Source organism: Lepidothrix coronata, unplaced genomic scaffold (assembly GCF_001604755.1).
Source record: "Lepidothrix coronata isolate B3197 unplaced genomic scaffold, Lepidothrix_coronata-1.0 Scaffold39, whole genome shotgun sequence".
Taxonomy (NCBI): Eukaryota; Metazoa; Chordata; class Aves; order Passeriformes; family Pipridae; genus Lepidothrix; species Lepidothrix coronata.
In genome coordinates, this window is record NW_016690219.1 from 6,548,797 (window position 1) to 6,564,548 (window position 15,752).

A 15,752-nucleotide genomic window follows, 5' to 3' on the forward strand; every position below is an offset into this window, starting at 1 on the left:
GGCTGAATTTGGCTGGACTGAGTTTGTCCGGGCTCAGCTCGGCTGGGCTGAATTTGGCTGGACTGAGTTTGTCCGGGCTCAGCTCGGCTGGGCTGAATTTGGCTGGACTGAGTTTGTCCGGGCTCAGCTCGGCTGCTCTCGCTCCGCGGGGCCACCCCGGGGCGGGGCGGGGCGCGCATGCGCGGTGGCGGCGCTGCCGGAGGCGGCGGCCGCGGGACTCGGCGGCGGGAGCGGGAGCGGTGAGTGCGGGCGGTGGGAGCGGGCGGTCCCTTCCCCACGGACACCACCCCCCTGCCTCCGGGACACCTCGCCGAGGGGCCCCTGCGGGTGCCCGCTGAGCTCCCGGTGAGTTCCCGCTGAGCTCCCGGCGAGCTCCGGCGTCCCCGCGCGGGTAGCGCCGCTCGCTGCATCCCCGCAGCGGCAGGAGCATCCTTATCCTTCCCCGCGGGGGCTGCGGGATGCGGGGGGGGGGCGGTGGCCGGTGCCTGGTGCTTGCAGAGACCCCCGGTGCGGGTTCTCCAGGACCTCGGGGTGCAGCGAGATGCGGGATCTCTCCCTCCATGCCGAGCACAGCCGCAGTCCATGAACCCAGGCTTGGTCCAGCAGCCAGGTGGGCGCTGGGGAAGAGCATCAGTAGGGGAGGAGTGCGCAGGAAGATACGGGTTTTGCCTTAAATTGCCCCCCAAGCTCCTGTGACCGGTAGCTCAAGGGCAGAGAGGTGGGCAGTGTTTTTCCGCCGTGTTTGTTTTTAATGGCTGTGGGAGGATTTTCCTTGAGTGACTTTGACCCCCGGGGTGCTCTTGGAGGCCGCGGGAAGGAGACGCGCAGTTCGGCCGTGAGCTGGGAGAAGAACGAGCTCCCGGTGTTTGCTTTGGAGCTCCTACCTGCCCCTTGTGCCTGACGCGCCCCAGCTCGTGTCTCCAAAGGGTCAACGAGGGGTTGTTCCCTGCTGATCTTCTCCAGGACACTTCGGGGTCATGTTCCCCTTAGATCCCATCTGGATTTTTTTCCTGGCTGAAAATACCACGAGCATCTCACTTTTTTGGGGGAAAAAAATACTGTCTTAAAGTGTTCTGGTTTTTTTTTTTGAGACAAATATATAGGTTTGGGTAAACATTTAACAGTTGTTTGCTCTGTGTCAAACTGATTCCTCTCCGGAATGAGCAGGGTTGGTTGTGGAGCATCCCAGTAGCTGCAGTGGGGTGGGAAGTGCCACACAAGACCAATGGTCCCTGCTCATTAAATAACTGTGCAGCTCCAGCAGTTCATCCCCAGGCTGCTTTAGCTGGAGCACACAGGTTTTTTTTCTGGGATGGAGAGGTGTGTTTTGCTGTGGGATGCTGTGGGATCATCGCTTCAGAGCTGAGAAATGCCCGAGAATGTTTTTGGTGCCGTTACTTTGGGGGATTGACAGGTTGGATGGGGCTTGGAGCAACCAGGTCTAGTGGAACCCTTTGGCAGGGGGGTTGGAACAAGATCCCTAAAGTCCCTTCCAAACCAAACCATTGTAGGATTGTATGATTGCCAGCAGAGGATTAGGATAGGGATGAGTCTGATGCTGCCCTGGCAGCAGCCGTTGCAAAAGAGCAAAGTCATGAAAAGGTCGTGAAAAATGATGAATCCAGCAGGTCTGAAGTCTGTTTTTGGCCGCTGCTAGGGCAGGGAGGGCACAGCCAGCTGTGCATTCTACCAGCACATAATGCTCCTGCTTTGGTGTCAGGGTGAGGGGAGTGATACAAATTGTTGCAAACAATTCCTAGAAACCCACATCTTGTGAGGCCAAACCACATGCTGTTACACATTTCCTGCCACTCAGCCGGGGAAGGTGTGGGTTAACTCAGTGCACAGTGCAGGGTTTTCTGTTTCCTGGGCACTAATTGCTTTTATTTAGTTTTGCTGAAGCTGTGGCTGGAGCCTCTGGCCAAGCAGAGGGTTGTTCCCTGAGGATGGAGGGAGGCATGGGCAGTGTAAGCTGAGGACAAGGGAGGTGCCATCATCAGGTCACGTGTGTGCACTTGCAGCTACTTGCACGTCTTGAGTCAGGCACCAGCTTAATTTTTATCTGCCAGTGTCCTTGGTAACCCTTGTTCCTGCAGTTGGACCAGTGGCCCTTGAATTGCAAAGTAATTAATTTAATAAATCCCTCCAGAAGAATAAATTCCCAGGAAGGCTGCTGGAGGCTGCACATTTGATCTGCAGCTGCACTGATGTGGCCACACCTTACATCCTCCATCTTTCATAGAATCATGGAATGGTTTGGGTTGGAATGGACCTTAAAGATCAGCTTGTTCCACGCCCCTGCCACGAGTAGGGACACCTTCCACTAGACCAGGTTGCTCCAAGCCCCATCCAACCTGGCCTTGAACACTTCCAGGTAGTAAGGGGAAGCTTGCTCCCAGCTCCCCACCCCCAACAAGTCCTTGAGATTGTGCAGGATTGTAAGCATGTGGATGCAGCACAGCCTGCATCCCTTTTTTTGGGAGGAATCCACCATCTGGCTCTTGCTTGGGGCTTTGTAGCCCCAGGAAGGGCATCACTGCTGTCACTGCAAACCCAGAACCTCGCTGGGAGAGGCCATGGGATTAAATGGGAAGAGGTCCCGGATAGGGACAAAGACTTTTAGTGCAGGGAAGAGGAGAGCTCGCAGCTCCAAGGGGTTGGCACAGAGCTCAGTCTCTCCCTGGCAGCCCGTCCTCTGCCCGCAGCAGCCGCCGTGCTCTGCATGATTTATATACATTTTTTTCGAGTGACCGAAGCTCTAAAATCTGCAACCTTAAAAAAAAAAAAAATGTTTTTGTTCAAGAGGCTTTTGTGGATTACAGCAAAGCTGAGAAGCCTCAGCCCAGAGGCTCTTCTGGGGACAATTCACACTCCCAAACAGCACACAGCCAGTTTGGTTTGGTTGCTCTGCCTGCAGGCTGGTGGTTCCAGGGTTGTCCCACCAGCAGGGAGGGATCTGCTGGCTTGTTGAAGTCTTCCTGTGTTAGCAGGAGTTCCCAGCTCCAGCAGATCTGTGCTTAAGGAAGATTTGTGGTGAAAGTGAGATGCAGCTGCAACAAATCCAGGCTCCTTTTTCAGTCAGTGAGGGGGGTAAAAAAACCCCAGGCACTTCCCTGGCACAATTCCAGCTTCTGGAAATGGGTCAGTCCCACTCCATCAGTGGTCCCTGGATGACTGAATACAGCAGGCAGGGACTGGTGGGGGTGGCTGGACCAAAAACAAGCCCAGGAGTGACACTTCAGCCACCTGATGGTCATTGACTGGGACTTTGTCCTGTTCTGGTTTAATTCCTGGTGTACTCAAGGTGCTCCATCCAGGGATTTCACACCTACCTGAAATCAAGCCCCAAAGCATCAGGCACTGTGTTAGTTGTGTGTGGGAAAAGAAAGTGGTGAGCAGATGAGCAAAGCACAAACAGCAAAGGATTAGTGAGATCAGGAAGAAAAGCTGTGGAATATTACCTTGACCTTGAGCAGTTTTTGATATGGGGGGACAGATTTGCCAGAGGAGATAATTCTCAACCAGGGTCTGTGAGTAGAAATGGTGAATATTTACATTTTTGCATATGCCTGGTGCTGCGGGTGGGTTTCTTTTTTTCAGGAACTGAGTGTGTTGGCTGTGTTATCAGCAGCATCACCGAGCTCTAACCCTGGTTAGGCATGAGGAAACTGCAGCAGTGTTATCGCAGCAAATCAGAAATGTGCCATTCCCTGGCATGGTTTGGGACTTAGCACAGTCCAGGAGTTGTTCCTGGCAGACAGTTTGTGTGTGGCCACCCATTTCAGGGGTGCAGCAGCACAGGAATGGCCAAGCCAGCCTGGTGAATCTCATAGCTGAGGACTTGGTGCTGTGAAAATCAATCCCCCCTGCACCTGACGTCTGGCTCAAGGTTTGGACTCTCACAGTACAGCCACCAGCCTCATCCAGCCTGCTGGGTTTCCACTGCCCTGCTGTGCTCCCCCAAACACCACAGGACCTCGGGGACACCCCCTCCTTGGTGGGATGCCGTGGCTTTACTGCAGGGACACTGTTTGCCAGCAGCTTTGTTTTGCTCCGTCCCCTCCAAGCACAGCGTTCCCTGTGCCGGCTCCGCTGCTCTCATCCCCTGGCCTCATCCCAAAACTCAGGCAACGTTGAGCCCATGTCAAGAGGCACTTGCTGCTCGGCACGGCTGAGCTGGCTGCTGGCCCAGCTCACTCCCAGGCCAGGAATTGCAGGGGAGCTGACATTGCCGTGGCTTCCGTGGGGGATCCTGCCACATCCTGCCGGCTTTCATGGCTCATCTCCCGGCATCACGGGACATTCGTTTCCTGAGCAATACAGGCTTGGACAAACCCTGCCTCAGCCACACACTGTGCATGTGTATGTGTGCGCAGAAAGGCAGAATTTGAGCCATTTTCTTTTATTTGAAATTTTCCACGAGGCTACTTTGACCCTTTTTCTCAACAGGTTACTTTAAGGGGGTTTTTTTAAGGCTTTTTTAAGGGTTATTTTGAGGCTTGCTCTTCAGTAAATCACATCACGTCACCTTTTGCCTTCCTGAGCATCCTAACCTGTGCAGGGCCATGTTAGAGGAGTGATTGCAATTGTGCTGATGTAGATGTAACAGGGTAGGCAAGTGTGTCAAGGGAAATAAAATCTTCTGTGCAATGCACTGTTAAGTAGTCCCAACACTGCCTGGTGCGTTAAGGGCACAACGTCTAGTTCTCATTGGGCAGATGAGGATTGATATCCCCATTGATGGGGAGGTGTAAGCCCAATTTACAGAATCCACAAGCACCTGGTTTTGGGGATTTCCACTTCTTTTTTGTTGGAGTGCAGATCAGTCCTTCATACCCTGCTGCCTGCTCAGGGAGGGCTCATCCCTGGCACAAACCATCGAATCGTAGAGTGGGTTGGGTTGGAAGGGACATTAAAGCTCATCTCGTTCCACACCCCTGCCATGGGCAGGGACATCTTCCACTAGACCAGGTTGCTCCAAGCACCATCCAACCTGGCCTTAAATATTTCTAGGGATGGGGCAGCCACAGCTTCTCTGGGCAACCTGTGCCAGTTTCTGAGTGACACCCAAGTAAATCCCAGGAACTCCCTGTGGAGATCTAAGCCCCATGTAAAGCCCAGTAACTCCCTGCAGGAGGGAGCTGAGTGCTGTGTGTGTCTGTTGCAGTTCAGAGGAAGGTTGGCATGTAAGCCTGTGGCAGGAGGAGGATGCTGATAGTACTACACTACATGGGAATTGCTGCTTCAGGTGGTCTGTGGTCTCTTAGTTCCTCATCACTGGTGGGGCCTTTCCAAAACACCAGGCAGAATGGGATGGGGGAGCTGGCACTGTGCTCCCAGGGTGGTCTTTCAAAATTTGCCCTCCACAAATGGTTTAGTTATAGGAGATATTTGTGCTCAGGGAGAAGCAGCCTGCAGGCAGCAGGATTTGGGATGGGGCTTATCCATTGCATCTGAGCAGGGTGCAGCCCTGGTGCTGCCTCTCCCAGAGCTGACCTGCTCTCTGCCATCGTGGTGCTGTGGGAGCTGCAACACCGAAGTTAACCCTGTGTAGGAAGGGGTCACAATAAAACCCCAGGCTTCAAAATGACCTGGAGTCCCCCCAGGGCCTTTTGCTCAACTGCCAGAAGAGAGGAATTCAGGAATGAATCACCTGCTGCTCTCCAAACCAGTCAGTTGGCCACTGCTGTTATTTTCATGCTGTCCACAACCACTTCTTTTCTTTTTTTCCTATTTTAAATGCAATGCATTTATTAAAGACTTCCCCACAGCTGAGTTCCCCCAGTTCTCCCTGCTTTGTTTACCAGGAATTACTGCCTTTCTGGGAGCCTGTGTAAACCTCTGATGCCTGAATACTAGTCTGCAAACAAATATATCACATTGGTACAGACTCAGTCCCAGACAGTGGAGGCTGAGGCCAGACCGGTGGGAAAATCAACCGTACTCTGTAGGAAATTTTCTCATTCAAACCCTTCCATCAGACTGTGACCAAAAAGCAAAAGAGCTGGGAAAAAGCTCGGGTTTCCAATTACTCTCTTCAAAAGGGAGAGAAAAAATTGGAACGGGATCCTTCTCCTCCTGTGCCGGGGGTTTTTATTGTGGCTGTAATGATCCAGCCTGGCCATCATCCACGCCCTCCTTCTCGCCTTCCAGCTCCCTCCGTGAACAAATGATACTTGGTTGCTATTAATTGGGAGCAGCCAAAATAACTGAATCCCCCGGAGATGGGGGGTGAGGACGGAATCTCAGCGAGACACCCCGACGATGAATGTGGCTTTCAGCTGCTCCTACGCCCCCGAGAAGGGAAAAGAATAAGGGCTCTGTGAAAGTGAAACAGCCAGTGCTGACCTTGGGTTTCTGGGTTGGTGGTTTTTTGTTGTTTTTTTTTCCTCCTTTCTCTCCCTTTTCTAACGTTAATTGCTCGTCGCTTTGTCCATCACATGATCGCTGGAAACTGCCAACTCGTTCTCACTCGTTAATGTCACAAGGTTTAAAATAAGCCGTCCACCAGGTTCCTGATTTAATGCTGCGTATCAGATGTGTTTCTTGTGATTTCGGGCTGTTATTTTGGAAATCTCTGCCCCTCAGCCTGTTTAAAACACTGGCATTTTCCAGCTATGAAAGCCTGCCTGGAATAATCTCTGCTGTTGGGGAGATGTGCAGTGTGTAACCTCTCAGAGCTGTGTTCGCTGAGCTCTGGGGATGAGAGACCGTGGCAAAATCCTGGCACGGGGCACACGCGGTGCAAGCCGGAGCCAGGCTGTGCCTGGGACAGACGCTGCCTGTCTCCCTCATACCCCTGTCAGCATGCAAAGCAGGCAGGCCATGGACTGTGGAAGGGATGATGTGCCCCTTGCATTCCTGTGCATCCATATTCCCAGGCTTGATTGCCGCCTTCTTGTGTGTCTCCTGGCTGCCTTTGCTCTTTACGGGCAGGTTTCAGGAGATGAGCGCTCTGACCCTGCTCCCTGTGCAGGTCTGTGCTGTATCAGAGCTGGTTTCCAGTTCCTGTTATCCTGGGATCCATTCTAGCGTTAGTCTGTGTCCTCCACACAGGAGCTCCAGCATGTTCTCTCTCCTTGTGCCTCACCACCATGATCCTAAAATCACAGAATGATTTGGGTTGAAAGGGGCCGTAAAGCTCATTGTGTTCCAACCTCTGCCGTGGGCAGGGACACTTTCCACTATCCCAGGTTGCTCCAAGCCCTGTCCAGCCTGACCTTCAACACTTCCAGGGATGAGGCAGCCACAGCTTCTCTGGGCAACCTGTGCCAGGCCCTCACCAGCCTCACAGCCAAGAATTCCTTCCTCATATCTAATCTAAATAATCTAAATTCCTAATGTCTAATCTATTAATGTAAATTCCTAATATCTAATTTAATCTGATGATCCCCATCAGTGCTTAATACTGTTTTTGGAGGGCTTTCCAGCATTGTGGTGGGATGAATTGGGATGAAGAGTCAGTCCTGAGCTCCCTGAAGTAGGCCCAAATCTTTGGACCATGCTTAGTTAAAGGGAAGCTGGGAGCTGTTGAGCAGGGATCCAAGCCCTCTGCTGAGTAACAATGGAGCAAATGCTGGGAGCAGTGTAGAACACATTATGACACATTAATGGACAGGGTAGAGGAGCTTAGGACACACAAAGCACTTCAGAATCTGTAGTGTCTGTACTGTCACCTCTGCACGGGGCAAAACCTTTGCATGAGGCCTGGGGAACATCCTCTGGAGAGAGGAGGTGCCTTGGTGCTGCAGTGACGGGACACAGTTGGTGTGGGAAGGGAGCTCTTGTCTGTGCACCCAGACCAGGAAATCAAACTGTCTTAGTACAGACATCCATAAAATCTCCATGTCCTTCCTACCCCACTGTGCTCAGCCTCCAGCCTGTCTCTGGCCAGATCATCCAGGGGAGATCTGGGACAACAGAGGGTGAGTACTGCAGTGTTGCACAGACAGGGATGTTCTTGCTTGGGTTGTGCCTCATGCTGAAGCTCAAGTCTAAAGTAGTTTGGGTGAAAGTTGGGTGGTGAGGCCCTGGCACAGGTTGCCCAGAGAAGCTGTGGATGCTCCACATCCCTGGAAGTGTTCAAGGTCAGATTGGATGGGGCTTGGAGCAACCTGGACTAGTAGGAGGTGACCCTGCCCATGGTAGGGGATTGGAACTGGATAGTCTTCAAGGTCCCTTCCAACCCAAACCATTCCATGATTTATGAATGAACCTTTCTTTCTCCATTGTCTGCAAGGAGCCAGAAGAGACTGGCTGTACATTAGGACTGAGGAGAGGGAGTGATGGCTCTTTTTCACACCATCCCCTCACAGGAGTGCCCCAGAGTCAAAATTTGCCTTGCCTCCCTAAATTTTGGCGTGTAACTCCACAGGGATGTACGAGCTGCTGAATGAACTGTGTGTCACATCACAGGTCAGACCTGCAGACCCTCAAGAGAGAAACAAAATCTGTGCTCTTTTAAGTCTTACACATCTGTGAAACTAAAAGAGCATTTTCAGGGACCGTTTTTCCTTGTTATGGCTAAGGCAGCTCCGTCAAACTCAGCAGACAAATTCCCCTAAGGCAGACAGGGAAGAAGAAAACCAGCCTTGAGAGGTGCTGATGGAGAAAGCCTAGAAAGTGCAGGGCAGAAAGAATTTGCTGCAAAATGAAACTTAATTATGAGAATTACCATCTGCTAGAGTAAGGAAGCAACATGAAAATATTTTGTCTCTTATCAGAGGTTGTGGGTTGCAAGAGGAAGTGGGACTTGTCACCTGGTTCAGAGTCTGCCCTGACTTTGCTCATGTTGTCTCACTTTGGGACTGCCAGGTCCCACTTCCCTGCTTTCAGAAACTCTCTCGTGGTGTTTGACACTGTCCTGTCCTCTGTATCACCAGCCTGGCATGGGTCTCCCATCATAGAATCACAGAGTGGTTTGGGTTGGAAGGGATCTTAAAGCTCATCTAGTTCCAACACCTTCCACTAGACAAGGTTTCCACACAAACTATTGCTCTGTCTGACCTCTGGCCACAGCTGGTATCTGATGCAACCAGGAGAAAAATACACAGTTTCCTACACTCAAGCAAAATATTATTTGCATGCATTTAGTTTTGGCCATCTCCATCTGCTGCAGCTCCAGTTGGGTGCGTGTAAGATTAGGAGTCAGATCCCACTCCTGCAAACCTGCACAGGAATAACCACAGCCCTGCAGAGTCTGGTGGGGCTGCACCAGCATTAATTTTGGTTCAAGCATGGGCATCTGTGATGAATTCTTCTCTGTTTTGTGTGGCATAAACACTGGAAGGGAAGACAAATATCCAGGTTATTGGGGAACAGGGGGCTGGGAGGTTTTCTTCAGACATTAGGATCCTGCTGTGCCCTGAATCTGAATCTTTCCAGACAGAGCTTAGGAACTCTGGAAGTTGCCAAGGAGCAGAGCAGGCTGAGAAGTGCCCTGCACTGGGTTTGGCTGCTCTGAACATGCAGACACATTTCTGCCAGCCCCTCCCAAAGCTCCAATGCTGTACCCAAACTGCAGCCAGCCTGGATGCAGTGCCTCTCGTTCTCCATCACCTCCCAGTCCTGATGCTTCTTACATGTGGAGGAATGAGGGCTGCAGGTTTGGGATTCTGGATTTCTCCACTTCTCCCTTTGTCAGCAGCCCCAGGCATGTAACCCATGTGCAAGTTGTTTGGTGGGGAAGCCAAGCTTTTTGGCAACCTCCATAATTTGGCTGGGACCTCTTCACTCACGTGCAGACAGGCAGGTTATTCCTTAGATGATTAATTACATCCCAGTTTTGTCCCTGAGCATTTTGTTCTGGGCCAAGGGGTGAAAAATCCCCTTCACAAATCATCAGGTTTTTCTTGCACGCCCTTGTTGGCAGCTCCTGACTCCTCCTGAACATGCTCCAAGCCCGAGGAAGTGAGGAGGAGGGTCAGGCTTGTGACATTGCTGTTCCCATCTGACATAGGCTGAATTGCAGGGACAGGGCTGTGCCATCCTTCTCCATAATGAATTTAGGTCTACTGGCCAGGGAACAGGTACCCCCTGGGAATCCTGTACTCCCTCAGACCCTCCTCTAACTTCCAGGAGACCTGGTACCCCTAACCTGGTACCCCTAAACTCACCTCATATTCCTAGAATCATGGAATGGTTTGCACTGGAAGGGACTTTTAAGACCATCTTGTTCCAACCACCTGCCATGGGCAGGGACACCTTCCACTATCTCAATTTGCTCCAAGCCCCATCCAACCTGGCCTTGGACACTTCCAGGGATGGGGCAGCCACAGCTTCTCTGGGCAACCTGTACCAGGGCCTCACCACTCTCACAGGGAAGAATTTCTTCCTTATATCTAGTCTAAATTTACCATTTTTATCAGTTTAAAGCCATCCCCCCTTGTCCTGTCCCTCCAGGCCCTTGCCCAAAGTCCCTCTCCAGCTCTTTTGGAGCCCCTTTAGGCACTGGAAGGGCCTCTCAGGGCCCGCATCTTGCTGGTGCCATGGTTAATCCCACAAGGAATGTCAGCAATGCATCACCATTAACATTTCCTCTTTCTCCCCTCCCCTCAGAGCACAAAGACAACGTTCCCTGGTGCCTGGCAGCAGGATGACGGCCATCCTGGAGCGGATCAGCACGCTGTCCCTCAGCGGGCAGCACCTCAGCCGGCTGCCCCGGCTGCTGGAGGATGGCTTGCCCAAGATGCCGTGCACGGTGAAGGAGTGTGAGGTGCCGCAGCTGTTCCGCGAGCCCTACATCCACTCCGGGTACCGCCCCACCGGCCAGGACTGGCGCTACTACTTCCTCAGCCTCTTCCAGAAGCACAACGAGGTGGTCAACGTATGGACTCACCTGCTGGCGGCGCTGGCCGTGCTGCTGAGGTTCAAGACGTTTGTGGAGGCTGAGCAGTTGCCCGTGGACGCCTGGTCCTTGCCTCTGCTCATCTTTGTCCTCTCCTCTGTCACCTACCTGACCTGCAGCCTCCTGGCCCACCTGCTGCAGTCCAAGTCGGAGCTGTACCACTACACCTTCTACTTCGTGGACTATGTTGGGGTCAGCATCTACCAGTATGGCAGTGCCCTGGCTCATTTCTACTACAGCTCTGACCAAGCCTGGTATGACAAGTTCTGGCTTTTCTTTTTGCCGGCAGCAGCTTTCTGTGGCTGGTTGTCCTGTGCCGGCTGCTGCTACGCCAAGTACCGGTACCGACGGCCTTACCCCATCATGAGGAAGATGTGCCAGGTGATCCCAGCCGGGCTCGCCTTCATCCTGGATATCAGTCCCGTGGCCCACCGGGTGGTTGTGTGTCACCTGGGGGGCTGTGAGGAAGATGCTGCTTGGTACCACACGTACCAGATACTGTTTTTCCTCATCAGCGCTTATTTCTTCTCCTGCCCCGTCCCTGAGAAGTACTTCCCTGGCTCCTGCGACATCGTTGGCCATGCCCACCAGATCTTCCACACCTTCCTGGCCATCTGCACCCTGTCACAGCTGGAGGCCATTCTTTTGGATTACAAGAACAGGCAGGAGATTTTCCTGAAGAGACATGGGCCTTTCACCGTTTATCTCTCCTGCATCTCTTTTTTTGGCTTGGTGGCTTGTAGTGCCATCACAGCTTACATCCTGCGGCGCAGGATCAAGGCCAGCCTGGCTACAAAGGACTCCTGAGAGTCACAGATGTGATGGGCATGGCATCACCAGACAAAATCAACAAAAAGGGGGCATAAAATATTAGAGACGCAGCTGTCTTATTTGCCTAACACGCTGTGACTAACCGGGACCCTGGACTCGGGTGGAGGGCTGGGCACTTCATGCTGGATGCACTTTCACAGCAGGGATTGCCTTTTGCCATCTAGGGAGGGGGGACGTGGAGTGTTTTAAGGCAGAACAAGTCACTGAACCAAGGATGCTGGAATAGGCAGAGGTTCCTTGTTCATTCTGGTAAAGCTGGGGGTGATACACTGCTCAGTGTCAGGGAGGGCAGCCTGAAGGCTGTGAGACTGTAAAAGGGTCTCCCAGGGCTCAGAACTCCATGAGGAACTCAGCTGGATGTGATGATCTCTCTGGGCTTTGCCATATCTGTGGGAGAACTGTTCCTATGAAAGGCAGTAGGAAGGTTTCAGGGGAAGTTTACATTTCTAGGGTTCAGCTGTGAGGGCACGTGTGGCACAGTGGCTGGCACAGTCCATTTTCTGTTCCAAGTTCTCTCTACAGTCCCCTTGTCAAGTATGTCAATGCCAAGTTGCTGAGGTGGCTTTGGCAAAACATCTTTGGAGACTTAGGCCTGACCTGGGGTCCTCTGGGACAAACTGGGTCTGTATCATCTGTCTAGGGAGGCTGACTGACTGACCTGCAATGTCCACACAGTGTAGAGTAACTTGGATGTGGCCTGTTTGATGCAGGAAAGGCTCTGATCCTCCAACAGTCCCACTGTGGTCATGGCCAAGAGGGCATGAAGGTGAAGGAGTCTTTATTCCCCTCTTAGTGGTGCTTTTTGGGACACCAAACAGTCCTTGGTGAGCCTTGTGGGAAAGCTGACCTTGAAAAACCAGGGTTGCTTTTCTCTGACCGATTGGATTGTGACTCTGGCGTGTTTTTATCAGCACTGGATGAAGGTAGAACAGCAAAAGGCAGGAGCAGGGTGACAGGATTAGGGTCCTGTGCAACCTTGAGATGGGTTTGTCCTTGGGACTTGGTGATTCCTGTGTGGAGTAGCAAAGATAGTGGTCAGGGACAGTTGAAGTCCATGGGTCAGTCCTGTCCAAGGTGTAGCAAAGGTTGGGTTACTGTGACCCCCACTAGATGAGTCTCTTCTGTGCTTGCTTGGGGGGGAATTTCGGATATGGAGCCACTGAGGAGGTATAAATCCATGCTGAAAACAAGGAATCCATGGGATCTATTCCAGCCATGGATTTGTCTCAGTGAACCCAAGGGCAGGCAAATGTATTGTGATTGCTGGTTCTGAGCAGGCAGAGTGTAGGGTTGGGGATATGGTTTGTGAGGACAAGCACTGATTTCTGCACTTGATCTGTGATTTTAGCTCTTGAGGTGTGTCTGTGTTTTGTGTACATGCCTGTGCACGTGATTTATTATCCAGAAAGGCTTTGCCTTTGGATTTTCTATCTGCAGAGCCTCCTAGTTGGGTTAAGATTCACCTGAAGGAAACAGTGCTGTGCTGCTGGAGGAGCAAGGTGGGCCAGAGAGAGGATCTATAAATAGATGACAGAAAACAGATCTATTAATAGATGCTTTGCTGGTCCTGTGTTTTGTGGATAAATTTGGAACTCATGGCCCTATAGACAAATTAAATATAGAGGAGGAGGGAAGTAAGTTGGGAGTATAGGAGAAGAAATCATAGGAAAGCCTTCAGGAGGTCATCTACTCCAACCTTTCTCATCAGTCTGGCCTCCTGGTTCACATCCAGTCCATTTTAGAAGTTAATTACTTCATTTCTTCTGGTGTTTTTGATAGTATGGCCATGCTGACCTAACAGTAAATCTGTCTCAGGGGAGTGGCAAGTGGGAATGGTCTCACTTGCACCTCATTATACCCCTTCCCATGCACATCTCGCCACGGAGGGAGCTGGTGCCGGGAGACGGAACATCCGGAAACCAGTCCTACTGAAAAAATGTCAGTAATTTGGGCTGGTTTTAACTCTGAGCCAGCTCACTTGGACAACACTGCTGCCTGCAGGGAAGGGCTGGAGTGGAGGCCAGCAGCAGTCCCTCCTTGCATGGCAGCTGGCAGCTCAGTTAGCCCAGCTGCACTGATGGGCTGTTCCCTCCATGGCCCCTCTGGCTTTACTTGTGGGTCTCCACCCAGTTTGGGGAAGGGCTTCCTGTGGGAGCAGAGATTTTTCTCACAGCCTTTTGGGGTAGGTAGGGCAGGATAAGGCACTGAGTGTAGAACTGGCTGTATGGTATTAGGAAGAGGTGTAAATCAGGCTGGTCCAGAGCTCATTTCTGGGATAAAACAGAGAGGGATTGGGCATGGCTGCTAATAACAAACCTGCTCTGCTGCTACCTGGAGTTACACTGGTACCAAAGGAAGGGATCACCCAGGTGTCTCCTTCTCTAAGGGTTTAAGATGACATGTCCTGCCCATGTAAAAGGAGGGTGAGTACAGTAATGCTGTCTAGTTCAGGGACACGGAGAGGTGCCCACATGGCTCTTTTCCAAGGTGTTTTTGGTCATATGCCTTCTCCCTGGTCGAGCAGAAGTGACACTTCTCCTCTGGAGCAGTTGTGTGACAGTGGAGGTGTCGTTGCACACTCTCCCATTTCCCCTCAGGTGACGCTGCTCCCGTCCCCACGTGGCCCTGCATTCCCACCTGGAGCTGACCTCCTGGTTACTATGATGGGTGGATGGGGCAGGGACCTGCCATACGGATCTGTGCTGCTGTGAGGATGCGCCCTTGTGTCACAAGGGGCTCGCCAACACTGGAGCTTCCTTCATCCCTGTCTCCATCCTCCTCCCCCTCCAATCAGCTCATTTCTTTCCTTCATCCCTGTGCCTTGTACACCTGGCTGCCTACCTGGGCAGGCTCCATATGCTGTGCAGTCTGCTGGGCCTCAACTGGGAAGTGGCTGTGGATGCCCTCTGGAAGCCCTGCCATTGATCCAGAGGAGACCAGGGCTGGATCCAGACAGAGCAAAAGTGTCACTATGATAAATACTCAGTTGTCTGGGAGCTGTTCAGGCCTTTTCCTTGGGCTCAATGCTCGGAGCACGTCTCCTTCCATTCTGGTGTTCCTCAGGAGGCAAGGTCGGGAAGGATGTACCCGTGGCCAGGTTTTGGTGAAGAGCTGACCACCAAAGGTTGAGCACACCTGAGATGCCAAAGGGACCAAGGTTCTAATCCTCTCTCCCAGTGTCTCTTGTCCTGAGACAGTATTCTTGCAGATCTTGCAACCAGAACAACTCCCAAGAATTCATCCCAATGTGCCTTATGCTGTTTCTTTTTCGAGATTCATCCTGAAGGAACCTGAGGATCAGGGGCAGCCCCTTTGCTGTCTGCTGGTCCATGGTTGCTCTTAACAGCTATTTCCCACTGACAGGATTTCTTCACTGTATGGAGGAAGAGGGGAGGATGGAGACAGGTGCCTTAAATTTGTATTTTTGCCTAATAATTTGTGTAACGAGGCAAGGAGAGGTTCCTCGTGTGCCTTGCAATTTACAACTTTTACTGACAAGATTATTTTTAAGCACTGTTTGTTACTAAACAGAAGTACAAAAGAGTTTGTATTTTTTTTTTCCTCTGGGAAACAAGGAAGGGTATGAGTGTTCCGTATTAACCATTCCCTTCCCAACTCCCATCTGCTGACTTTGTATTGTTGAAAACATTGACAATATTTTAAGCTTTGTACTGTACTGATCTTTATTTAAAAACCTTAGTGAAAAAAAAAAAATCTGTGAAAGCAAAACAATTTGTGTGGTGTGAAATTCCCAAATGCACAACTACAGAAGGTTATGAGTCATTAGGAAGAAAAGGTGATAATAATTATGGAGAGGATATATTAGAGTGGATAATGATTATAATAATGAACAATAGGGAGTGGTTTCATCTGTGCATCGCAAAGCACTTTCCAGGTTTCACGATAACTATTGGATTTCATTACCTTTCCACAAGGGAAGTGCAGAATGGCTGCCCTGACACTGATTAGAGGGATTTAAGTTCCATCACCCACAGCCATGGAATGGTTCAGTTTGGAAGAGACTCTGGGGGTCACCTGGCTCTGCTGAAGCAGGGCCACCCAGAGCTGGCTGCCC

The 15,752-nt window shown here is 51.5% G+C and overlaps 1 protein-coding gene across 2 annotated transcripts; it reads left to right on the forward strand.

Moving 5' to 3' along the window:
- Window positions 1-198: 198 nt before the first annotated feature.
- Window positions 199-15,406, forward strand: PAQR8 (progestin and adipoQ receptor family member 8). 2 transcript variants are annotated; one of them, XM_017813137.1, is made up of 2 exons: window positions 199-239; window positions 10,558-15,406. In XM_017813137.1, the coding sequence occupies exon 2, from the start codon at window positions 10,595-10,597 to the stop codon at window positions 11,651-11,653; it is 1,059 nt and encodes a 352-aa protein (XP_017668626.1). In that variant the 5' UTR covers window positions 199-239; window positions 10,558-10,594; the 3' UTR covers window positions 11,654-15,406. The 2 variants fall into 2 exon arrangements, with proteins under 2 accessions (XP_017668626.1, XP_017668627.1); XM_017813138.1 differs by having other exon boundaries at window positions 219-345.
- The last annotated feature ends 346 nt before the right edge of the window (window positions 15,407-15,752 follow it).

Excerpts from the sequence above, each read along its gene's own strand:
- PAQR8 (XM_017813137.1), top strand. The coding sequence starts at position 10,595 with ATGACGGCCATCCTGGAGCGGATCAGCACGCTGTCCCTCAGCGGGCAG.